At 37.8% G+C, this 27755-nt stretch overlaps 1 protein-coding gene across 2 annotated transcripts in view; it reads right to left on the bottom strand.

Annotated features, from left to right (window-relative positions):
• Window positions 1–27755, bottom strand: part of APC (adenomatous polyposis coli) — a 219452-nt gene that overhangs the window by 87684 nt on the left and 104013 nt on the right. For both annotated transcript variants that reach the window (XM_006875511.1, XM_006875510.1), the window contains 4 exons: window positions 21363–21447; window positions 20171–20372; window positions 4438–4546; window positions 1718–1831 (listed from right to left, as the gene is read on the bottom strand). In XM_006875511.1, the coding sequence (XP_006875573.1) occupies window positions 1718–1831; window positions 4438–4546; window positions 20171–20372; window positions 21363–21447 (510 nt within the window). The remainder of the gene's footprint in view (window positions 1–1717; window positions 1832–4437; window positions 4547–20170; window positions 20373–21362; window positions 21448–27755) is intronic.

Genomic DNA, 27755 nt, shown 5'->3' with positions numbered 1-27755 from the left:
TTTCTTCCCAAAGATGCAGTCACTTTGATTTCTGTATATTCTATCTGGTGAGGTCCATCTGTAATTATCATCTTTTATGCTGTTTGATAAAGGTATATGTAATAAAGAAGTTATTGGTCTTATAAAATTTTATCATGTGATCTCCAGAATCATTTCTGTCACCAAGACTGTATTTTCTAATAACTGCTCCTTTTCTCTGTTTCCAACCTTTGCATTCCAATTACCAGTAATTATCTATACATCATGATTGCATGTTTGATCAACTTCAGAATGAAGAAGCTGGTACAATTCTTCAGTTTCATCATCACTGGCTTTAGAAGTTAGTGTGTACATTTGAGTAACAGTGGTATCAAGTGGTTTTCCTTGTAAGCATATGTATATTATCCTCTCACAGACTGTACTACACTTCAAGTTATATGTTGAATGTTCTTTCTGATCTTGAATGCTATGCTATTCCTCTTCAGTTTGTCATTCATAGCATAGTAAACCATAGGATTGTCAGCAAAATTGCCAATATTTCAGCTTACTAATGCCTAAGATATCAGTATTTATATGTTCCATTTAATTTTTGACAACTTTCAATTTTCCTAAATTGTATGACAACCTCATGTATTCCATATGCAAATTACTAATAGATGTTTACAGCTGTTTCTCCTCATTTTGAGTTGTGCCCCATCAGCAAATGAAGGTCCCAAAAGCTTTACCCCATTCACATCATCATGGTCAACTCCATTTTGAGGAGACAACTCTTTACTAGTCGTATTTTGAATGTCTTACAACCTGAGGGGCTCATCTTCCAGATGTCTACCTGACAATATTCTGGTACTATTCATAATGTTTTTAGTGTACAGTCCCACCCCTCCTTCTTCTGAGTTCTAGTCTAGAAGCTCTGCTGAAACCTGTCGATCATGGGTGACCCTGCTGTTATTTAAAATACAGGTGCCATGGCGTACAGCATCACAGTAACACACAAGCCACCACAATACAACCAAGTGACAGATGTGTAGTGGTTTAAAGTGTACAGCACCCAGTATTCCCAGGTGGTCTCCCTTCCAAATACTAATCAGGCCTGACCCTGCTCAGATTCTGAGATCAGATGAATTCCAGTTCTAGCTCTTCTTCTTCTATGGTACTGAGATTTAAATATATAAATTCATATATAAAATAATATATGGAAATACTTGAAAAATACCAAAGCTTGTTACTATTCTTTCTTGACATTAGTTGAGGATAGAAATATGGGAGTTGTTCTCCAACTTAAGTCAGCTCATTTATTCCAGTAATGTTCTCTTTATGTACTTCCTTTCTAATTTCCTTGAACTAGGGCTTCTGATTTTCTTTTCTTTTTCTTTCTTTTTTTTTTTAAGTACACAACTTGAAGAACAGCGAAATATTCTGAATGTCATTACATATACTTAAGACAACAAAGAGTAAAGGTCTCAAGCAGAACTAAAGTTACTCATCAGCTACCAATATACCAGTATCTAACTCTTACTCCTTCTTCTAATTCCAGGGTAAAACAGAATAGTGTCAGGTGAAATGAGATATGGTGGAGACAGAACAACAGCCAGGGTAAATTATTTTTATTTTGTTAATAGTACCTGAGTGAAAATACGGTTAAAAGTATCTTTTAAATCAATGTTACTAGAGCTGTAATTCACTTCTAATAGCTCTTCCCTAGCTGGTGCTATTTTTAATTTCAAAATAAATAAGTTACCTGTGCTCGTTTTTCCATATCCTGGCAGGTACCTAGTTGTTCTTCCATTGCAACTCTTATTTGCCTTGCTTCATATTCCAATTGTCTTCTGGTCATATCTGTTTGCAAAGAAAACTAAAACCACAAATACAATACAAATTTAGTATCTCATTAGTGTCTGTCTGCTTCAGTAAAGCAAAAAGGCATAAAATAACAAAAAGAAAATGAATACGCAAATATGTAATTGACGGCACATGGCTTTTAAATATTATTTATTATTTTTATATTCCTTTTTATTCCAAAGAGTCTTAAAACTTGTTACAGGTGCTATGCTCACTCTGGGTCCGTGATGTGAAACACAGAATTAAAACACTTGTACTGCCCCACAGTCACATAAGTCTTTAAGCAAATGAGACTATTTCATGTAAAATATATAATTGGTCTAGATATGGTAAGCCTAAGTTCAGTTCCCTTATGATTATTCTTCCTTGAAAAGGTACTACTGTTAATTATTACAGAATTCTACCATATTTATGAAAAGATCATACTGTATGATCTCACTTATATAAAATATCTAGAATAGGCAAGTATACAGAGATCTGAGTTTATTAACAGTTACCAGAGGTGGGAGGGAGGGAGGAAGAGACAAGTTGGACTCATTGACTAAAACACTAAATTTCTGTTACGAACAATGGGTTGTAGTGATAGTTGAACCAGATAAATGTGATGGTTGTCATTAAGTGCCGTCAAGTCATTCATGACACATAGAGACCCTGTTTCCAAGGAACGGCTGGTGGGTTTGAACTGTTATTGACTATGCAGTTCAAACCGAACTTGTGAGCCAGTGCTTATTCTAACGGCTGCACACCAGGACTCAAAATGGGATTAACGTCACTGAATTACACATGTAAAAAAATACTGATTTAGCAAATATTTTATTACAAATCTATTTGCCACAAGAAAACCCTACATATTAATATGAACATAGAAAATTACTGCCAGGTCCTGTGATGTCCTTATCAATTGTTGTTATGCTTGAGCCCACTGTTGCTGCCACTGTGTTAATGCATCTAATGGAGCCTCTTCCCTCTTTTTCGCTACACCTCCACTTTACCAAACATGATATCCTTCTCCAGGGATTGGTTGCTCCTGACAACATGCCTAAAGTATGAGAGATGAAATCTCGCCATCCTCGCTTCTAAGAGGCATTCTGGTCTTACTTCTTTCAAGACAGAATTGTTTGTTCTTCTGGCAGCCCATGGGGCCTTCAGTATTCTTCACAAATACCAGAATTCAAATGCACTGATTCTTCTGAGTTCTTCCTTATGCACTGTCCAACACTGGCATGCATATGAGGCAAATGAAAATACCATGGCTTGGTTCAGGCACACCTTATTCCTTAAAGTCAAATCTTTATTCTTTAACACTTTAAAGAGGTCTTTTGGAGATCTGCATAATGGAGATCTGCATATCTTGACTGCTGTGTCTGAAAGTGCTGATTGTGGACCCAAGCAAAATAGTCTTCACAACTTGAACCTTTTCTCCGTTTTTCATGATGTTATTTTTAAGTCCACTTGTGAGAATTTAGCTTTTTTTAAACTGAGGTGCAATTCATACTTAATGCTGTAGTCTTTGATCTGCATATCACAGGTTGTAAATAAAATGCAAATCCTCACAACTGAACCAATAAGTAACATGACAAATGGAGAAAAGATTGGAGTTGTCAAAGACTTCCATTTGCTTGGATCCACAATCAATGCTTATGGAAGTAGCAGTCAAGAAATCAAATGATGTACTGCATTAGGTAAATCTGCTACAAAAGGCCTATGTATTGTTAAAGAGCAAAGATGTCAGTTTGAATACTAAGGTGTACCTGACCAAAGCCAAGATGTTTTCAGGCACCACATATAAATGTGAAAGTGAAACAATGAATAATAAAGACTGGAGAAGGATTGATCCATTTGAATTACGGTCTTGACGAAGAATACTGAAAGCACCATGGACTGTTAGAAGAACAAACCAATCTCTCTTGAAGTATAGTCAGAACGCTTCTTAGAAGCGAGGATGGTGAGACTTTGTCTCTCATATTTTGCACAGAGGAACCAACCCTGAAAAAGACCATCATGCTCGGTAAAATGAGGATGAGAGAAAAAGAGGAAGATCCCCAACAAGATGGACCAACATAGTGGAAGCAACAATGGACTCATACATAACAACAATCATGAGGATGGCGCAGGACTGGACATTTCATTCTGTTGTGCACAGGGTGATTATGAGTTGGAACCAACTTGACAGTACCTAATTATAATGTAGGATAAGCACTGGACTGCCAACCTCAAGGCTGGTGGTTCAAATCTAACCAATAGCTCCTTGGAAACCCTATACAGAGTCGCTATGAGTCAGAACCGACTTGACAGCACTTAACAATAACAATATGTAAACAGAAAACTGTGTGTGATATAGGTCTGATGCCGAATAGCATTCTGTAGATCATAAAAACCAGCTGCTGTCGAGCTGGAGACCTTGTACATTTCAGAGTAAAACAATGAACGCTTCATTTTACCAATGGCTGTGATCTTTTGGAAGTAAATCTCCAGGTTTTTCTTTTGAGGCACCTCTGAGTGGATTTTAACTGCCAGACTTCCCATTAGTAGTTTAGTACCACCCAGAAAACTTGTAGGTCTAAGGACTCTAAATTAAATTGTTAGTTATGTAAGTGATCATACTGGTAAGTTACTTACATTTTCAGTTAAAGGAAGACTATCTATTCTTTTAGTGAGATTCTGAAGTTGAGCATAATACCAGTCTTTTTCCTTTTCTTCTTTATCAAGATCAGCAAGAAGTAAAGATCTGTTTTTATTAAAAGAAGAAAGTTAAGTTGACCACAATGCTAGTACAGAGTGCATAATAGCAATCCTTACTTGCTGCAACTGTAAAGTTCTGTATTTATATTAATGTATGTCCACTCCTTATTTATAGACATGGTTACGTTCCAAAGGCCAAGTTATTATGCAAAAATAAGTGTTATGTGAAAATGGAGTATAATCAAATTAGATAAAAACAATGGAGAATGGCTATATCATTACATAACTGTCAAACCACTGAGAATCATGGCCCAGTGAGACTGACACATACCTTAACCATCAAGGCCAATGTAACTCTCAACTTGTACCTTGGAGTTCGTTTCTGTCAGATGTATGCTGCTAATGCGCAAAACGGTTAGCATATTTTTAAGTATTATCATAATTGCACAACACTGAATAACAAGATAGTTGGTAAGTGGAGTAGGTACACTAATAATGAATGAATGAAAAACTAATTTTGGATTTTAAAGTCTGGGACTTAGAGAATTTTATAATCATTAAAATCTTGATATTAAAGAGTTTTTACTTTTTCATCTAAATAAGATGTTAGTCATCTTTCCTAGAATACTTCATCTAAGTCCTGAAAGGAGTGCAATTGCATTTGTTTTTTCAGAGAGATAAGCTGAACTGAAAGAACAAATTCTTCAATAAAACTCCAAGAGGTACAATGCAAAGGAGTGGAGTTCAGATTCAAGAAGCTATTTATTTTGAGACCATGCTTGAGAGTCTGGGATGAGAGACCAATGGCTCAGTTGGTCCCAAAGCCTGAGTCCTTGATACCTCCGAGTTATTGAAGGCAATGCACCTTTTGTTTTGGGGAGTGTTGGGGGGAGGGTAGGAATAAGTGAATCCTGGGGTGACACTGGTAAGCACTGGACTTCTAACCACAAGGCTGATGGCTCAAACCCACCAGTTGTTCCTCGGAAACCCTACACAGGGTTTGCTATGAGTCGGAACCAAATCAACAGACCCCAACAACAAAGGAATAAGGAGTTAGGCTTAGAGTATGGCTAGGCTTAGGACTTCATTTAGTGTTAAGTTTATGGTTAGTACAAGGGCTAGTGGTAAGGGTGAGGGTTATGATAGGGCCAGGAATAAGGGTTACAGTTAGGGTGTTTTTGTTTTTTTTTTTCTTGAAATCTCCTTGATTTTCTTTTCATTTGCAAGTATTGTAGCTGCATTATTTTCTTTGGTTGTTTTTGTTGTTCTTGTTGCAAATGGTATCTCTGGTTGCCTTTTTGGAAGTTTCTTTTACTTCAAATACTTCTATATTTGGGCTAATGACACCGTCAAATAAGCACTGAACAATAATGACAAAGTCAGCAGTTCAAACCCACCAATTGCTCATCAGAAACCCAATGCTGTTATTGTTGAAGTGCCACTGAGTTAAATCCAACTCAAGGCAACCCTGAATAGGGTTTCCAAGGAGTTGCTGGTGGGCCTGAACAGTTTGTCCCATGGCTAGCAGCCCAGTGCTGATACTACAGTGCCACACCAGGAGTTGTATATAGACTTATGAGTTGGAACCAACTCCACGGCACCTAGCAACACATCTGCACTGAGTTCTGGATGATATAGTCATGTATGTTAGTCTCAAGCTTTATCAGCTGTTGTTGATTATCTGTCCAAAGAACACCCTTTAGTATTTTTGGTAAGGGTAGTCTGCTGTTTGCAAATTCTTTTCATTTCTGTTTATTTGGAATTACCTTAATTTTATCATATTTGATAAATCAAAAATGTGTTCTCTGAGACATTGTGGTGGCCTTGTATTTATATTTAATTGATGTTTGCATGTTGGTGCATTCTTAGACACTCATATTTCCTGGTGGATGCGATTGGGACTGGGAATATGAATGAAACTTTCTGTTTGTTGTTTGCGTAGCATAGTCCAGGGCAGGTTCACACACCTCTGGAAGCAGGAGTGGCACTCCCGGTACTGAACCACAGGTAGAGCTGAGGCTGTGCATGAGTGGGTGTCACTGGCTGCTGGATTGGTGAGTGCAGGGACTGGACACGCTCCTGGCTACCAGGAGGGCACACAACCCCCTTTCTGCCAATCTCCAGGCTTGTCCTTTGCTTGCAGGTCACTGTATGGACAGCTACTTGCAAAGCTTAAGATGACCACCCCACTCCACATCAGCTAACAGTCCGTTCGTTTTTCTTCCTCTCATGGCTCCTGTTCTTAGCTTCCTCTTCTAGTTGGCACTCAATCCACTTCTTGGTCCTATCTTTTGAAGCTCAGGGTTTCAGGATCACTATTTGTATCAGTTTCACTTGGTGTCCTTTGTTGTAGAGGGTCTGCTTAGTACCTCTGCTTACCCTGCTATCTTGCCTCTAAGTTGGCAATGCACCTTTGAGATTCCACTTCTGACGCCAAATATGTCAAAGGAAATCTCATACTCTAGGCAAGGATCTCTCTAAAATACTTCATCTTCTTTTTTAAAAAAAAATCTTTTTATTGTGATTTGGATGTAAGTTTACAGAGCAAATTGGTTTTCCACTGAACAATTCATAGACATTTTGTTTTGTCACATTGATTGCAATCCCCATATGCATCAGTGCTCTTCCCACTTTTTCCCTGTGTTTACTATTTCCATTCTTCCTTCTTTCCTATCCCTTTCTGTCTCCTGAGCTGCCCTTTTCATCTCATAAGATTGATTGTTCTGCAAAGCGCATACCTTGGAAGGTGGGCCTTGAGAGATGGGTGATATCTTAAAAGGTTAAGATTGGGCAGGGAGAGGGGAGGCATCAGAGTCAAGGACTCAAGAGTGAATTTAAGCTTTGATGGTGCATGAGAACTCGGGATGGGTTAAGAGGAGTTCCATGACACATTCTGAAATGACCACCAGAGGGCACCCACAGAGCATGATCCCTATTATAGAGTCATCTCATATTAAATATGGATGCTCTTGTAAAATCTTCATCTTAACCAAGGAATAGTTAATAAGGCAATGACACAGCTTTTATGAATGTTCTATGTTCCAAACAAGTGCTAAGTACTTATAAAAAAGTCTAATTTGATTCTCATGACAATCCCTTGAGGTAATTATTCTTATGCTCTTTGTAGGAGTCCTGGTGTGGCACTGTGGGTTAATGCGACAGACTGCAAAGCCATTAGAATTGCAAGGTCGGCGGTTCAAGCTCACCAGCTGCTCTTTGGAAACCCTATACAGGGTCGCTATGGGTTGGAATCAACTAGACGGTACTTAACAACAACACTGTAGGCTGAAAAGTCAGTTTCAAAACAGTTTGCAGAGCCATAAACAAGGGTTTGAATCCTGAATTTGTCTGACTTTCTGGCATTTACCTTGAGTAATCAAGAAAGGCAAAAACAAAACAAAAACCCCAATCATAGTGTTAATCACAACTTAAGGGATGTCTAGAAATTGAGAACACAAGAGGAAATGAAATCATCACAGAAATAATACAACAGGATTTGTAAAGACTGTAGAATGAATAAACACATCTAGCATGATGAATGAAGAAAATACCCACACCAATGGCATTCTAAAAAAATTAAAAGGAAGAAATAGCGGCCTACAAAGGAAAGATCATCAGGCTAGTATAAATTTCACATTAGGTATGTAATAAAGGAGGAAAATGACATTGAACTTTATTGCTGCTGTTAAGTGCCATCAAGCTGGTGCTAACTCATAGTGACCCTGTATATAGTTTCCAAGAAGTGGCTGATGGGTTTGAATTGCAACTTTGCAGTTCAAATTGACCTTGTGGTCAAGTGCTTACCCTATAGTGCCACACCTAGTCTATCCCAATTATCCAACAAATAAACAAACTGTTATTCGTGCAAGGATTTACTTTACCTCCCTCCAGCCAAGTGAGAACCACAAGGGCACTAGATATAGCAGAACTAAATGCAAAGTATAATGATATGAAATTCTAGCATGACAGAAAATTAACAAACTCCAATAGTAGAAAATGAAGTTAGAAGATCATAGTATTCTAATGAACGCAGAAGTTTCTGCTCCCAACAGAACAAAAGAAAAGCAACCAGAAATTCTAGGGAAACAAACAAACAAAACACCCAAGAGTTATACAAGAAAGATAAAGTCCAAATAGAACCATTATTCCTTCAAAAAGCACAGGGGGTAAAATAATCTTTCAACATGGAGGAAAATTAATTCTCACATATTTCTTGGCTCCCCAATGACCAAAAATTGCAGTCATAACAAAAACATGATAGGATTGTAACATATATGATTAATTTATAGAAAAAACAAACACACATGAAGATTTAGATATACACAGCATAATGCCACCAGTCTCAACAAAGTGTAAATATGCAGCCGCACTATTTTACATAATAATTGATAGCATAAGAAATAAAGACATATGATGTTATTTAAATTTACAGAGTTAGCAAACGGAAGAATATACAAATGCATGTATATGCATATATGTATATGTGCACAATAAAAAAATTGGGAGCAGAGAATTGAAAACTAGATGGGAATTAAGTAAATTTAATAAATCCTCCTCTTTGAAAATGGTACATCAATAAGACATGTCCAAAGTCATTAATTCAAGAATTATAAGGGATCTTCACAAAGAGTTTGTGGGAAATTCAATTACAAGATGAAAGGAATTTTTCCACAAACTTTTTGAAAAACCTTCATAGTAATATAAACATTTATCACGAAAGTACGCATCTCACACAAAACAAGTAATATAACTTGTATATATTATAGTAATATAAACATTATCACGTAAGTAAGCAGCTCACATGAAACAAGTCTAAGGACAAAGGTGGGGTGGATAATTGATGTTTCTCGTTATGAATTATGGACTCTACCCATTTCTCATTTATAGACACGGTACGGTCTATAAATTCATAATGCTTCTCATTATGAATTATGGATTCTACCCATTCCTCATTTATAGACACGGTATGGTATAAATAGTAGGTTAAGTGAAAATGAGCATTATATGAAAATGAAGAATTAGCAAATCAAATCACAAACTGGAAGACGACTATACCATTACATAGTTGCCAAATTTCATGATTACATAATTGCCAAACCATTAAGATCATGGCCCAGCCAAATAGACATGCAACCATAGCCATCACAGTGTTATTTGCCTCAAACCTTGGTGTTGATTATCACCAGACATATGTTATAAATGTGCAAAGTAGCTGGACAGATTTCTTACTATAGTTGTAGGTGCAAAATGTTGGGTAACAAGATAGAAGATAACTGAGGAGTGGGTATTATGTAGTTAAGACTTTATAATGTTGAATATTACCTTAAGCATCTAAGAAAGCTAACAAACAAAACAAACCCCAAATCCCAGAACACAACAAAGAATAGTAAGAAAAAAATAATATTTCAGATGGGAATAACGTAGGAGTGTATGAGGGAGCAATGAGAGATAGGGATAGAAACAGAAAGCCTGACACCTTTCACAGTGAAAACTTGAGGTCTTTTTCCAACTAATTGCCCCCCACCACACACATATACTAATATTTATTTCAACAAAGTGCCTGCACAGTTCTATTACAGATATTTTGGTTGGTGTGGGGAAAAAACAAAACAAAACATTAATCTTCAGAAGGAAGGAAGTTGTAATAGTAAGAGGCAACAAAAACAGAAGGTTAAACACACACCTAGCTTTTCATTCACAAGAATCCTCACAACTGAACATCATGACAAATGAAGTAAAGACTGAAGTCGTCAAGGATTTGATTTACTTGATGAGGTACAAGAGCTGAACAGAAAATTTCAAAGATCAGCTCGAGAAGATAAAACCAAATACTAAATCAAAATGTGCAAAGATCTGGAATAAAAAAAACAAAAAGGAAGAACACACTCAGCATTTCTTAAGCTGGGGGAACTGAAGAAAAAATTCAAACCTCGAGTTTTGTTATTGAAAAATTCTCTGTGCAATTATTGAATGATGCAGAAAGCATCAAAAGAAGATGGAAGGAATACTCAGAGTCGCTGTGCCAAAAGGAAATGGTTGATGTTCAACCATTTCAAGAGGTAGCATATGATCAAGAGCCATTGATACTTAGGGAGGAAGTCCAAGGTGCACTGAAGGAACTGGCAAAGAACAAGGCACTAGGAATTGATGGAATAAAAATTGAAATCTTTCAAGAAAGTGAGGTGGCAAAGGAGACACTCACTCATCTTTGCCAAGAAATTTGGAAGATGACTATCTGGCCGACTGATTAGAAGAGATCCATATTTATGCCCATTCTAAAGAGAGTTGACCCAACTGAATGCGGAAATCATCGGACAGTATCTTTGATATCCCATGCAAGTAAAGTTTTAATAAAGGTAATACAGAAACGACTGCAAGCATGTATTGACAGAAAACTTCCAGAGTTTCAATATGGATTCAGAAGAGGCCATGGAACGAGGGTTATCATTGCTGATGTCTGATGGATGTTGGCTGAAAGCAGAGAATATCAGAAAGATGTTTAACTGTGCTTTATTGACTATGCAAAGGCTTTTGACTGTGTGGATCATGACAAGCTATGGACAACACTGAGAAGTATGAGCATTCCTGAACATTTAACTGTGCTCATGAGGATTCTGTACATGGATCAAGAGGCAGCAGTTCAAATAGAACATGGAAACACTGAATGGTTTAAAATTAAGAAAGGTGTGCGACAAGGTTGTATTCTTTCACCATACTTATTCAACTTGTATGCTGAGCAAATAATCTGAGAAGCTGTGTTATATGAAGAAAAATGTGGCATCAGGATTGGAGGAAGACTCATTAACAATCTGCGATACGCAGATGGTACAACTTTGCTTGCTAAAAGTCAAGAGGACTTAAACATTTACTTATGAAGGTAAAAGAGCACAGCCTTCGGTATGGAATACATCTCAATGTCAAGAAAACAAAAATCCTCACCACTGGACCAATAAACAACATTCTTATCAACAGAGAAAAGAGTGAAGTTGTCAAGGACTTAATTCTTCTTGGATCAACTATCAACACTCATGGAAGCAGCAGTCAAGTAATCAAACAACGTATTGCATTAGGCAAATCTGCTGCATAAGACCTTTTTAAAGTGTTGAAGAGCAAAGATGTTAGCTTGAGGACTAAGGTGTGCCTGACCCAAACCATGGTATTTTCAATAACCTCATAGGCACGCAAAAGCTGGACAGTGAATAAGGAAGACCGTAGAAGAATTGATGCTTTTGAGTTATGGTGTTGGAAGAGAATATTGCAAGTGTCATGGGCTGTCAAAAGAATCAATAGATATGTTTTGGAAGAAGTGCAGCCAGAGTGCTCCTTGGAGGCCAGGATGGCCACACTTCGTCTCTTATACTTCGGACATACTGTCAGGAGGGACCAGTCACTGGAGAAGGATATCATGTTTGCTAAAGTGGAGGGTCATAGAAAAAGAGGAAGACACCCAATGAGGTGGACTGGACAAGCATCAATGGACTCAAGCGTGGAAACAGTAGTGAGGTTGGCCCAGGATCAGGCAGTGTTTCATTCTGCTGTGCATAAGGTTGCTATGGGTCGGTACCAACTTGATGGCACCTAACAACAACAACAATAATAATCAATGTGGAGTCCTGGTGTGGTGCTGTGGGTTAACGACCCAGACTGCAAAGCTGTTTGATCTGAAAGATTGGCGGTTCAAGCTCACCAGCTACTCCTCAGAAACCCTATACAGCGTCGGTATGGGTAGGAATCGACTCAATGGCACTTAACAAGAACAACATAATCAATGTACATGAAACTAGCAGTCAAAAAAATCAAACAACATGTACTGCACTGAGCAAATCTTCTGCCAAAGACCTCTCTAAAGAGTGAAAGAACAAGGATGTCACCTAGACTAAATTGCTCCTTAAGCCAATGTATTTTAAATCACTTGGTCCGCATGGGAAAGCTGGACAACGAATAAGGAAGATTGAGAAGGATTAATGCATTTGAATTATGGTGTTGCTGAAGAAAATTAAGTACACAGTGGACTGCCAGGGGAACAAATAAATTTGTCTTGGAAGAAGTATAGTCACAATACTCCTTAGAAGTGAGGATGGAAAGTCTTTATCTTTCATACTTTAGACATATTGTCAGGAGGGACCAGTCTCTGAAGGACATCACGCTTAATAAAGTAGAGGATCAGCACAAAAGAGGAAGACCCTCAATGAGATGGACTGACACAGTGGCTGCAACAATGGGCTCAAATATGGCACAGAACTGAGTTGTGGTTTATTCTGTTGTAAACAAGCTGTAAGTCAGAACCAATTAGATGGCATCTAACAATAAAATTCTCATTTGTGTTTCTAAGGCATTATATTCATTGCTGTGGGTTAATGTGCCAGACTGCAAAGCTGTTTTAACTGCAAGGTTGGCAGTTCAAGCTCACCATCTGCTCTTTGGAAAACCTATACTGGGTCACTATGGGTCTACTCAACGGTATTTAACAACATATAACAAGCTTTAAGACAAATAGCATTGAGAACCAACAAGAACACTGGCAGAACAAAAGTCAACATTTTAGCCTCAGCCTGGTCCTTCCATAAAGTACTTATCAAACAACTTTATAGATGAATATCTGAATTAGAAATGAAAACTCCTGACTCAATCTGTGCAAATACTTATTGTGCTAATGATTCTTGTTACTTATAAATGACCAGAAAAAAACAAACAAACAAAAAAAAAAACCCCATACACTAAGAGTTATTCCAAGCAAATAATTATCCATAGAATAATTCCATAGGATATATGAAAAACGTACTGAAACTATTAACAACGGGACAGTTTTATTCTAATAAAATCTAGATTTCCTGCCAACACTGGATAGGTTTTATCCTAATAGGATTTAAATTTTCTGCCAGTGGCAGGTTAATTGACCAATAAATCTCAAATATCTGTGTCAAATACCTACAAAATAATAGCTACCATGCATAGTGCATAAACTGTGCACTCGATACTCTGCTAAGTATGCAAGATACTTTACCTTTCATCTCATCAGAATCTTACAAGATGGAAAAAAACTGAGGTTCAGTGAAATTAAATATTTTATCAAGGTCACACTGCTGTCTAGATGGCTGACTTAAGATTTAGTCTGAACTAGGAGTCCTGGTGTAGAGTTCTAGGAGAAGCACTGGACTGCTAACCACAAGGTTGGCAGTGTGGAAATCCTAAAAGTGTCACTAAGAGTCAGAACCAACTCAACAACAACAAATTGCAATGATACCATTTTTACACTATGGTTGAAAATCTTAAGTATGCATTAGAATCATCAGCTAAAGAACTTAAAAACCAAACCAAGTAAACAAACAAGACAATGCCTGGGTTTCATGTTGGAACAATTAAACCAAATGTTTGTGGACATCAGAATTTTTAAGCGCATTTAGTGACACTAACAGGATTGAGAACCATTCAACAATACCATTTCTTCTAAGATAAAGCTACATTTCATAGTGTGTAATAATGCCTGAATTAGAACAAGCAGTACCATCTGCAGGGAAAAACAACAACCAGCTCAAAACAGTAACATCAGAAAGGGATTAAGAACTTTTAACTATTTTGGGAAGAAATCTATTCTCTACTTGAAGTTAAAACTCAGAATACTAGTCTAAAGCTATTTACATTAAAAAAAAAAAAATACACCAAGAGCACTGCATTTAAATCTTTGAACAGAAAAATAACCTTTCCATGGGTTTAAATTAAAAGAACTTTGGAAGTCTGGAAAGAATCAAAGTAAAACAAAAATAGATAATGTCAAGACGGAAAACAAGAACATTTTTACTCCAAGTCTTCTTGATACTTTTGGCAGCATTTGTAGTTTACAGACTAGTGTTTGCAGTGAAGGCTACTTGTTATGTGCCACCGAGTTGGTTACGACTCATAGCAATCCTATAAATGGTTTCCAAAAGCGGCTGGTGGGTTTGAACTGCTAACCTTGTGTTACTGGCCCAGTGCTTCTCCTACAGTGCCATACCAGGGCTAGTAAAGCCTATACCTCAAATTAAGTTCTCATTCTGTTAGTGAAAGCAAAACTTTACTTACATGAAGCAAAGAACTTTCTAGTAAAGTTGGCATATTCAAATGTCCTTTGCCTCTTAACAGAACTTCAAGGGGACAAGAGATCAAATACACCGAGCCCTAGTGAGCTCTCCCTATTTTTCAGGATAGTGTTTCCCATACCATTAGACAGAAAATAGTCCGGATTTGAGGTATGAAATAGAGATTTACTATAGCTTAATATCACTTTTGGTGCAGATTGTTATTGTTGTTGTCAAGTTGGTTCTGACTCATAGTGACCCTGAATAGGGTTTCCAAGGAGCAGCTGGTGAACTTGAACTGCCTCCTTTGTGGTTCAAATTGACTTTGTAGTCGAGTGCATTAATCCACAGTGGCATACCAGGACTCCAGATTATTATCCTTATACTTATAGATGGGTGCAAAGAGAAAGATCCTTTTCTTCTCAGTGAGATATGATGGCTATTTTCCATACATCAGTATCTAGTTTTTACATCTTGCTTGGTGGTGGTAGTGGTTATGTGCCATGGAGTTGGAACCGACTTATAGCGACCCTGTACAGGATATCTGAGGCTGTAAATCTTTATGGGAGCAGAAAGCCTCATCTTTCTCCCACAGAACAGCTGGTAGTTTCGAACTGCTGACTTTAAGGTTTGCAACCCAATTTATAACCACTACGCCATCAGAGCTCCTTACATTTTGCTTACAAGGAGAAAAATCACTTTGATTAAGAGTAGAGTGTCACAGCTGATTAATGTAATTGCTGTCTATAACTTGCATGGTTGTATAAAGCTGAATTGGCAAAAGTTGTATGAATGATATAGTTACAGTGGGGGGTGGGAGGAGGGGAAGGAAGGAGAGTAGGTGCTAAGACTGCTTCTTGTTGTTAAGTGCCATCGAGTCAGTTCCGACCCATAGCGACCCTGTATAGGGTTTCCAAGGAGTGACTGGTGAGCTTGAACCACCAACCTTGCAGTTCAAACGACTTTGCAGTCTGGCTCATTAACCCAGAGTGCCACATCAAAGCTCCTAAGGCTGTTTACATACAGTCAAATACCTCATGGAGTTTGATGTCCTGGTTTGGAGGTTTAGGGTCATGGCTTCATGCAACATCCCAATTAATTTGCCTAATGACATGCTTTAGGAGGAGGGTATGAAATGTATACCAAACTGCCTCCATGAATAATGGTCTTCTTTATTATGACGTCAGAAGAACTGAACGGCGACCATTTACCATTACTGAATATTTTGATCAGATTCTGTAGAGGAATCATGGTCAAAAGGGGGAAAATAGAACAGTATTAAAAATTCTCATGGAATCCAAATTTTCTGGAGTAATGGAAGCTGGCCACCACTCATCTGTCAGTTTGCTGTACTGTGGTGGCTTTGAGTTGCTGTGATTCTGGAAGCTATGCCACTGGTATTTTAAATACCAGCAGGGTCACCCACAGTGGACAGATAAGCTTCCAGATGAAGACAAACTAGTTAGAAGGAGTGATGAACTACTTCCGAATATTCAGTCACTGAAAACCTTATGAATAGCAGAGAAACACTGTCAGATATAGTGCCGGAAAATGAGCCCCTCAGGTTGGAAGGCACTCAAAATGCGATTACGGAAGAGCTGCCACCTCAAAGTAGAGTTGACAGTAAGGACATGAATAAGTAAAGCCCGTGGGAGAAAAGCCCACTGGACCTTCATTTGCTGATGGGGCACAACTCATAATAAAGCGAAACAGCTGTAAACATCCATTAATAATTGGAACATGGAATGTACGAATTATAAATCTAGGAAAATTGGAAGTTGTCAAAAATGAAATGGAATGCATCAACATCGATATCTTAGGATTAGTGAGCTGAAATGGACTGGTATTGGCCACTTTGAATCTGACAACCATATGGTTTACTATGAGAGGAGTAACAAATTGAAGAGGAATGGTGTTGAATTCATTGTCAAAAAGAACATACCCAGATCAGTCATGAGGTACAACGATGTGTGTGACAGGAAAATACCCATGTGCCTACAGGGAAGCGCAGTTAATACCACTGTTATTCAAATGTATGCACCAACCACTGAAGTCAGTGAAGACAAAATAGAAGAATTCTACCAACTTCTTCAATCTGAAATTGATCAAACATGCAATCAAGGTGTATTGATCATTACTGGAGATTGGAATGCAAAGGTTGGGAACAAAGAGGAAGTATAAGTAGTTGGAAAATTAAGCCTTGGTGATAGAAATAGTGCTGGAGATTGCATAACAGAATTCTGCAAAATCAACGATTTGTTCATTTCAAATACCTTCTTTAGACAGCATAAGAGACGATTACACGCACGGAAACGACCATATGGAATACAAAGAAATCAAATAGACTACATCTGCGGAAAGAGAAGATGGAAAAGCTCCATAGCATCAGTGAAAACAAGGCCAGGGGCAGACTGTGGAACAGATCATCAATTACTCATATGTAAATTCAAACTGAAGCTGAAGAAAATGAAAACAAGTCCACAGGGGCCAAAACATGACCTTGAATATATTTCACCTGAATTTAGAGATACCTGAAGAAGAGATCTGATACAGTAATCACTAAAGACGAAAGATCAGAAGAGTTGTGGGATGACATGAAGAACATTATACTGGAAGATAACAAAAAGTCATTAAGACAAGAAAGAAAGAAAAGATCAAAATGGATGCCAGAAGAGACACTGAAACTAGCTCTCCAATGTAGAGATGCTAAAGCAAATGAAAGAAGATGAACAGAAAATTTCAAAGGTCAGCTTGAGAAGAAAAGGTCAAATATTACAATGAAATGTGCAAAGACCTGGAATCAGAAAACCAAAAGGGAAGAACACGCTCAGCATTACTCAAGCTGGGGTAACTGAAGAAAAGATTCAAGTCTCGACTTTCATTATTGAAGGACTCTCTAGGAAAATTACTGAATGATGCAGAAAGCATCAAAAGAAGATGGAAGGAATATACAGAGTCACTGTACCAAAAGGAAATGGTTAATGTTCAACCGTTTCAAGAGGTAGCATAGGATCAAGAGCCAATGATACTTAGGAAGGAAGTTCAAGGTGCATTGAAGAAATTGGCAAAGAACAAGGCACCAGGAATTGATGGAATAAAAACTGAAATCTTTCAAGAAAGAGAGGCAGCACTGGAGGCACTTACTCATCTATGCCAAGAAACCTGGAATACAACTAACAGGCCAACTGATTGGAAAAGATCTGTATTTGTGCCCATTCCAAAGAGAGATGACCCAACGGAATGCAGAAATCATGGGACAATATCTGATATCCCACGCAAGTAAAGTTTTACTAAAGGTAATACTGAAATGGCTGCAAGCATACATTGACAACTTCCAGAGGTTCAATCTGGATTCAGAAGAGGCCGTGGAACGAGAGATATCATTGCTGATGTCCGATGGATCTTGGCTGAAAGCAGAGAATATCAGAAGGATGTTTACCTGTTCTTTATTGACTATGCAAAGGCTTTTGATTGTGTGGATCATGACAAGCTATGGACAATATTGTGGAGTATGAGTATTCTGGAACACTTAATTGTGCTCATGAAGAATCTGTACATGGACCAAGGGGCAGTTGTTCAAACAGAACATGGGAACAATGAATAATAAAGGTGTGCAACAGGGCTGTATTTTTTCACCATACTTATTCAACTTGTATGTTGAGCAAATAATCTGAGAAGCTGGGTTATATGAAGAAAAATGTTGCATCAGGATTGGAGGAAAACTCATTAATGACCTGTGATATGCAGCTGATAAAACCTTTCTTGCTGAAAGTGAAGACAACTTAAAATACTTAATGATGAAGATTCAAAGACCACATATGGATTGCATCTCAATGTAAAGAAAACAAAAATCCTCAACACTGGACCAATAAACAACATTCTTATCAACAGAGCAAAGACTGAAGTTGTCAAGTACTTCATTCTTCTTGGATCAACTATCAACACTCATAGAAGCAGCAATCAAGACATCAAATGATGTATTGCATTAGGCAAATTTGTTGCACAAGACCTTTTTAAAATGTTGAAGAGGAAAGACGTCAGCTTGAAGACTAAGGTGCGCCAGACCCAAACCCTGGTATTTTCAATAAACTCATATGCATGCGAAAGCTGGACAGTGAATAAGGAAGATCGTAGAAGAATTGATGCTTTTGAGTTATGGTGTTGGAGGAGAATATTGAAAGTGCCATGGGCTGCCAAAAGAACCAACAGATAGACATTGAAAGAAGTGCAGCCAGAGTGCTCCTTCGAGGCAGGATGGCCAAATTTTGTCTCTCATCTTTCAGACATATTGTCAGGAAGGACCAGTCGCTAGAGAAGGATGTCATGTTTGATAACGTGGACGGTCAGAGAAAAAGAGAAAGACCCCCAGAGAGATGGATTGGCAGTATGGCAGCATCAATGGGTTCAAGCGTGGCAACAACTGTGAGGTTGTTCCAGGACCATGCAGGGTTTCATTCTGTTATACACAGGGTCACTATGAGTCGGTACCGACTGGACCGCACCTAACAACAACAATGGAGGCTGGATGAATTCACGAAACTAACATCCTATGCCTTGAGATAACCTTTAAGCCTTAAACAACAACTATCCCCTAAAGTCTTCTTAAAACTAAAGTATTGCTTAGCCTAACAAATAATGTCTGCCGTAAGAGTTGTTTCTATTTTTTTTTTTTTAACAACTTGAAAGATTATAGAGGACATTTAAGGGACCCTGAGCTTATGTTAATAGGGAAGAAACACTCAGAGAAGGATGAGAATGGTTGCAAAACTAAAAAATGTAATCACCATCTCTGAACTTTACATGTTATGGTGTATGTTCTGCTGTGTATATTCTCAACTACAATAAAAAACAACTAATTTGCACAACAATCCCACAAGCTAGTACCAATTCCCATTTTACAGAAGACCCAAAAAGTTTAATGATGATCACCAAGGTCATGGAGCTAATATGTAACATTTATACACTCTAACACTGGAGCATCTAATAGAACTTTTAGGAATATAAATAATAAAGCATCATTCCTGCCTTAAAAAATGCAATCTTCTGGGGAGGTGAAAAACTTACTGAAGTTCTTAATAATGATATTCTAATATTTGTACTGAGATCATTTTAACTTCAGGAAGAGAAAAATATACCAGCTGTGAGGAACCATAACTCATTACATAGTTCAAGTAATTTTTACAGACATTGAAACTGATCTACTGAGACACATTTCACTTGTGATCACTTCTATGATGGAACCAATCACCTTATACAGGATACAGTACACTCTGAATTTAATTTAACAGACTACCAGAAATTAAATAAAAAATTAATTATATATTTTAATCAGATGTAAACACTGTGATTATGTATAGTGCTTCAACACATAATTAGAAATACTGAAGTGACATAGAAGAAATCTTAGTAGCTTAAGAAATTATCTTGTTTACATTTTTAGATTTAAGATAAATTTAATCACTAACATGTTATCTTTAACATAATGTAGTGCTCTATATTAGCAATGATTTATCATATATGCTTCAGAATTTATATCTTGTATCACAAAACAAAAACAACAGCAATAAATTATAGTATATAAATCAATGTTTAGGTTTTTGATGAACAAAAGTTACCTTTCTTTTTCAAGTTCTTCTAAATAGCCAGTACTTTCTCTGCTTCCATTGACAAACCCTCTTCTTGGAAATGAACCCATAGGGACAGGACTACACTCCCCTGAACGACTTGATATAGATCCTTCACGGCTTCCATAAGAACGGAGGGACATTTTTGACCGTAGTTTCACTCCAGGGAAATTACTGCTGTCTAAGTTAAGCTCTAAATAAAATAGAAATAAGTTCTTATATAACTTGCTGTATTTTATGATATTCTTAATTTTGTTACAGTGTTTAAAAGGTGATATCTTAGTTTTATATTTTAGACCTCCAAATTTAACTGACTTTATAAAATGACTGAAAATATATATTTCTGAAGGAGTATGAAATTATGGTAACAACTGAGCAGAAGTTTATGCAGGAAACAAAGGAAATCCTTATCACAAATGAAGTGTACTAAGAGAAATCTACTGACCCCTGGTTGAGGTAAAGGTAAGAAGGTGACCCAAAAGGAAGAGTCTTTCAAAAAACAGAAAGTGACTGAGTCTCAATAGGGCTGGCTCTCTGAGGGCTTGCAAAAAAACAATATACTGAGCCTTGACACATAGACTCTAGAAAAGGATACACAGCTTGGTTCAGAAGCCTGCAGCTCTGATTTACTAACAGGAAGCCACAAATACATGTGACTAAATAAATTTATGTAGAAATTGAACGACTAAACTTTTCATGCAAAGCCAGCCTGGGCCAAGGAAAATAAAGAGTATATTAAAGAAAAATAAGACAAATGTCCACCAAGTCCCTCTAGGTAATAGTACTTTGGGACTAAAGGGCAATTTCCCTGCCCAGCTTCAATTATTAAGTACTTTCCATGTTTTGACATGGACCTTTCAAACAAATCATTTAATTCCATTTTTTCCAAATTTTTTTTTTTTTTTTAAAGTTCCCTTGGACATCCCATCAGTTAAGACTGAAAACAAGAAAACTGATCTCAATATTCAAACCAAGAGAAAGCTGCATTTGAATGTATATTGCTGTTAAGTGTTACATCAATTTCAATTCATAGTAACCCTGGGAGAGGGTTTTTGAAGAACAGCTGGCAAGTTTTGAACCACCGACCTTGTGGTTAGCAGTCCAGAGATTATTCTACAGCACCACACCTACAATCGACAATCTGAGCTTAAAAATTACTGTAAAACACTTTAAAAATTCCTACCTTTAAGACGTTCTAATAAGTCAATCTGTCCAGAAGAAGTCATAGCTTCATCTTCAATACTTCCTTGTAGCTGTTTAAGTACTTCCTGTCAAAACAGAACACTACATATTAACATCATAAAATTTTAAATCACTTTTTGAAGACAATTCTAGCTTACTGGCATGCTATAGGTATGCTAGTGAATAAGCTCTTTCAGATCAATCTGCAACATACTGTAAGATGTATAGTACTATACATACACTACCTATTATTAGTTATGAATAATAAATCATGCCCAAACAATAATGGTAACTATGGGAAGAGTTTCCTTGCTACACACTGTATGGAAAATTTAATATATAATATTTAGCATTGTTGTTAGTGACAAGTTGGTTCTGACTCATAGCGACCCTTTATAGGGTTTCTAAGCAGCATTTGGTGGGTCTGAACAGCTGACACTATGTTTCACAGTCCAGTGTTTATCCTACAGCACCACATATAACATTTAACACAGTGGCAACAGCAGTGGGCTCAAGCATAACAATGATTGTGAGGATAGTGCAGGACCGGGCAGTGTTTTATTCTGTTGTGCATCGGTTCAACACAATGGCACCTACAACAACAACCTCCTCTAATTTTGAAAACAATTATTCCTATTTTTCAAATTAACTATTTCAGGGACTTGCCCAAGCCACAGAAATTATTTAAGAGTTGTATTACAGCTTAAATTCTAAGTACTTGGTTTTTGAGCCTGTGGTTTACAGAGGGGGCTCTAACTTCATTTTGAGTCTTGACATAAATTCATTCTCTAATTAAATTCTTTCTGATCATTAAGAAGCAGTGGGCAGAAGCTTTATCCTTAGGTAGAGTACATTTGAAGTAGACTATGATTCCCCTAGCCATCCCAGGGAGTCCTTGTGTGGTGCTGCAGGATAAGCACTGCACTGCTAACTTCAAGGTCCTACTTTTCAGAAATCTTATACAGTGCCTCTACGAGTCTGAATCCACTCTACAGCACTTAACAACAGCAGAAGCCAGGCCAGGAAGGGACAGCCTTGCCCTCAGTGGGCTTGCTTGGGTATGTTCTTAATAGAAGTTGGAAGGCCAGGGTTACAGGGTCATGAGTTATACAAACACCCTCCTCTCCAATAGCGAGTAGCTAGGTGGCTTAAGGGGCCCAGAAGCAATCCTATAAACCTTTCTAATCTGCAGTTGTGTATGTATCCCAATCATGGTCCTCCCCACCACTTTTCAGTTCTGCCTAAAAAAGTGGCGAACTGATGTTGCCAATCATGATTTTATGTTCTCTATGGTCTGTAATTAAGCTTTCAGTTTGGATATTGCCCTCGATGTAAAGAAAAGAAAAATCCCCACAACTAGACCAGTAAATAACATAATGATCAATGGAGAAGACTGAAGTTGCCAAAGACTTAATTTTGTTTGGATCCACAATCAACACTCTTGGAAACAGCAGGCAAATTAAACTGACAGACTGCATTAGACAAATCTTCTGCAAAAGACCTCTTTAAAGTATTAAAGAGCAAAGAGGTCATTTCAAGGACTAAAGTGTGCTTGATTCAACCCATAGTATTCTCAATTACCCAGTATGAATGTGAAGGTTGACAATGAATAAGAAGACGGTAGAAAAACAGATGTATTTGAATTAGTGTTGGCAAAGAATACTTAAGTACCATGGACTGCCAGAAAAACAAATCTGTCTCAGAGAAGGTACAGCCAGAATGTTTTGTAGAAGCCAGGAGGGTGAGACTTCGTCTCTCACTCTTTGGACATGTGGTTGGGAGGGGTAAGTCCCAGCAGGAAGACATCAAGCTTGATGAAGTGGTGGGTCAGTAAAAAAGAGGAAGACTCCAATGAGATGGACTGATATAGTGGAATCAACAATGAGCTCAAACTTAACAATTGTGAGGATGGCACAGGACCAGGCAGTGTTTCATTCTACTATGCATAGCATTACTATGAGTCGGAATCAACTTGATGGCACCTAACAACATAACTAAGCCATGAGATAATGAATCTTTTGGGTTTCTATAAAATATATTTGAATTTGGGATCTTTTTTCAGCAAGAACAGAACAGAATTCATGTCTCTTAAACTTGGTACCAATAGGACCAAGAAAGCCCACACACAAATTAACTTATTATAATTTACTGATCCTTCACTTTGCACGATGTCCTCCTTCAAGGACTGGTCTCTCCTAATAATATGCCCAAAGTATGTGAGACAAAGTCTCACCATCCTGGCTTTTAAAGAACATTCTGGCTATTACTTTTTCCAACAGAGTTTTATTTGTTCTCTGAGCAGTACACTTCTATTCATAGATTACAGCCTTGGAAACCCTAAGGAGCAGTTCTACTTTGTCCTGTTGTTTATAAGTGCCAACAAGTTGGTTCCAACTCATAGTGATCCTGTACAGAATTTTCAAGGCTGTAAACCTTTGTGGGAGCAGAAAGACTCATCTCTATCATGCAGAGCAGCTGTGAACCACCGACCTTGTGATTAGCAGTCCAGTGCTTGTCCTATGGAGCCAGTGAGCTCCCCTTTGTCCTGCAGAGTCACTATAAGTCAGAATGAACTTTATGGCAATGGGAGTTTACATCTTTTACCTCTTAAATCCTTTCTCCTAAACAGTTTTTCTCAAAGACTATTTTCATTTTCTACCAATTTTTCTGCCCTAACTAACGAGCTTTTATTACATGTTACTTAATACACATTTATAACAATTTTCATGTTCTGAGAAATTCCTTCCTAGTTTCCAGTATAATCTCTTTTGGAGACAATTAGGTTTCCAAATAAAAGACACTGTATTTTAACATCTACAACTTTGTCACATTAGGGTAGTTTCTTAATGTATAAAAAATGATCCATTAATGACAGAAAAAGCGTAAATGAATTGACACTGATATTATTAGCATTATTTTTACTGACAAAGAATTCCTATATTAACAAGAAATAGCCTGTAAACTTAGGCCTCTGGTCTTCAAGTAATGAACCACATTGAACTCCAATAGGTTTGTATAAACAGATATGGCAATATGAAGGTGGCTGGTATTCATGTACACAATATTATGTCTAGAGTGTATCACATCTGTGGAATAGAAAACAGATTTGTACATGGATGCTTCCCTTAAACGAATATAGAGTAACTGCTATTAACTATTGTTGTTGTTATTAAATGCTGTCAATTCAGTTCCAACTCATAGCAGATGGTTGGTTTGAACGGCTGGTCTTGTGGTTCACAGTCCAGTGCTGATCCTATAGCATCACACCAGGAGTAGCCTACTATAAACTTCAGGGCACCAATTCTCCCATAAAGTTTGAGAACCATCACTGTAAGGCTATGCAATTTCCAGGATTCCAATTCTCAATCCAATCACAGTTGCTTCTTGCAATCCTTCAATGATCTCTTAATAGCATCTCTACTTACACTCCCACTCTCAGTTTAACAACACCTGGAATTAGATAAACATCCACATATATGTCTTCAATCCTAACCACACTTGCAAACTTCAGACTCACTTTGCCAATTAAATGCTTTCCATCTGGATATCTAAACATAAATGTCTAGATCTGAATTGTCATTTGGTGCTATTAAAACCAGTTCTTTGCTTTGTATTCTCTTTATACTTATTTAAGTCCTTATTAACCCCACCTACATTATATTATTAAGGAGTGCTCGTAGTGTAGTGGTTATGAATTGGGCTGCTAATCTCACAGTCAGCAGTTCAAAACTACCAGTGGTTCCAAGGGAGAAAGATGAGGCTTTCTGCTCCAGCAAAGATTTACAGCTTCGGAAACCATATACAGGGTCGCTATGAGTTGGAACCAACTCCATGGCACATAACCACCACCACCACTATATTATTTGAGTCCTGGTTTGGCACTGTGGGTTAATGTGCTGGATGGCAAAGTCGGTTTGAAACGCAAGGTCAGTGGTTCAAGCTTACTAGTCGCTCCATGGAAACCTTATACAGGGTTGCTATGGGTCAGAACTGACTTGATGGCAGTTAACTACAACAACATACTATATTACAAATGAAATCCTAGTGTGGCACTGTAGGATAAGCATTGTACTGTTAACTATAAGGTCAGTGGTCCAAATCCACCAGTTGCTCCTCAGAAGCTCTGTACAGGGTTGCTATGAGTCTGAGAAGACATGATGGCACTTTAACAACAAAAATATTATTAAAAAGGAACTCTCCTGGTGGCTCAATGGTTAAATGTTCAGTTAAGTAGGAAGTTTTGACTCATTACCTACCTTGCAGTAGAAAAGGACCTGGAGACCTGTTCTTACAAAGATTTTAGCCCAGTTCTACTCTGTTATATGGTCGCTATGAGTTGGAATCAACTTGATGGCACACAACAAAATGCTATTTAAGATAAACTCCTGTATGTTCTGCCTTGCTGGATGAGTAAACCTTTTAAAGTACAGCTCTGATGAGGTTTCTCTCTATACAAGATTTTTTCCCCAGAGCCTACATTGATGGTTCTCTTTAGAATGCATCCAAGTCACCTGAAGATTTTGTTAAATATACACTGCTATTTCATTAAGTGGGGATTGGGGCTGACAACCTTCATTGTGGACTAGTTTCAATTGAGGTTGATGCTGAAAACAGAATCAAGATGTTAACAGTGGTATTCTATGGAAGACGGGATTATAAGCGATTTTTTTTTTGGCTTGCCTTTTGGTTTCCTAATGTTTGTACAATATGTACTCAAAAATTTAAAAACATCAATTTAAAACATTCTGGCATGTCAAAGGACATATGCCTAAATATTTCAAAAACTGATGACAAATCCAGAAGATCACCCCCCCAGCCAAACAATAGATTTGATTACAAAATACTATCACCCATGAGTTGTGTGTCCCTTAAACAATGAATGAGCTATAAGAAACCAAACAACAAATATCTAAGAGTAAAAGATGAGAAGGAAGAAGATGAACGGAAGTTAGATTAATGGAAACAGAATGGAAATAATGTCAATGCTGACACACTGAAAACTGTAACCAATCCCCAGCAATAATCTGTACAAAATTATGGAATTTAATTCACTGTGTAAACTTTTACACAGAAAATGCATGCTTGCACAATAAAGTTCCTTCAGGACAAACCCCCTCCAAGACTGAAACTCAAAATGAACACAGGAGCAGCCAAGTAAGCTCACTGGTGACCGCATTGGTCTACATTTGAGTGGAAGTTGGGGAGAGTCAGTAATGAAGATATGAACTGAGCTCAACCACATTCCAAAGACTCTTGTTGACCTGGAGAAGAGAAAAAGAAGAGGAAGGGCTGGTTGGTCTGAAGTTAGGGGAGACTTGGGAACTCCTGAGCCCATGGACATTGACCTAGTCACAGAGGTCTAGAGCTGTGAAGTATCCAGCTGATATGGAGTGGGAGGAGACACACAAGAACACCCAAACTTCCAGACTGTACCCATTCAATGGCTTGACTACCAGAGCTCCACTGACTAGAAGATAAAGAAATTTGATAAAGGAAGCAAGTGCAAATTGCTGCAATTTGATGAACTTGATTTATACTTATGGATGTAGTAGCTCAAAATACCAACTGAGAGGAAAGGAGTCTTAACATCAAGGATCAAACCTAACTCCTTGGTATACAGGCAACCCTGCAGACTGGCAACTTAGACATTGGCTACCTGAAATGTGGGGGGTGGGGTGAGGGTGGGCGTAGCTATAAAGGCATGAAGTGACTGGCTTACAAGTTTTCAAGAGGGAGTTTAGTTTCAGAGTGTGAAAAGACACAACCGTGTTGCATACCTTTCCTGATTTTGAATGATTCAGTATACCCTTGTTCTGTTCTAATGACTGCCTCTTGATGTATGTACAGGTTCTTCATGAGCACAATGAAGTGTTCAATGAAGCAATCTGCACTTGCTTCCTTTATCAAATTTCTTTACCTTCTAGTTGAGCTCTAGTCATCAAGCCATCAAATGGGTACAATCTGGAAGGTTGGCTGTCCTTCACATTTCTTGAAACATATGGGTGAGTGTCTCCAGTGCTGCATCAGTTTGTTGAAAACTTTCAAATTGTAGTCTGTCAACTTGTGAAGCCTTGTTTTCTCCAATGCCTTAGTGCAGCTTAGACTTCTTCCTTCACTATCATTGGTTCCTGATCACATGCTACCTCATGAAATGATTATACATTGACCAAATCTTTTTGGTAGTCAGAGTATTACTTACATCTTCTTTTCATGTTTCCTGTATTAGTCAATATTTTGCCCATATTGTTATTGTTGTTAGATGCTGTCAAGTCAGTTCTGACTCATAGCAACTCTATGCACAACAGAACAAAACACTGCCCAGTGCTTCACCATCCTCACAACCATTGCTAAGTTTAAGACTATTGCTGCTGCCATTGTGCCAATCCTTTCTGTT

Source organism: Chrysochloris asiatica, unplaced genomic scaffold, assembly GCF_000296735.1.
Source record: "Chrysochloris asiatica unplaced genomic scaffold, ChrAsi1.0 scaffold00330, whole genome shotgun sequence".
Taxonomy (NCBI): domain Eukaryota; kingdom Metazoa; phylum Chordata; class Mammalia; order Afrosoricida; family Chrysochloridae; genus Chrysochloris; species Chrysochloris asiatica.
The sequence above is the reverse complement of the archived record's forward strand: the minus strand, read 5'-3'. Positions and strand labels throughout refer to the sequence as shown.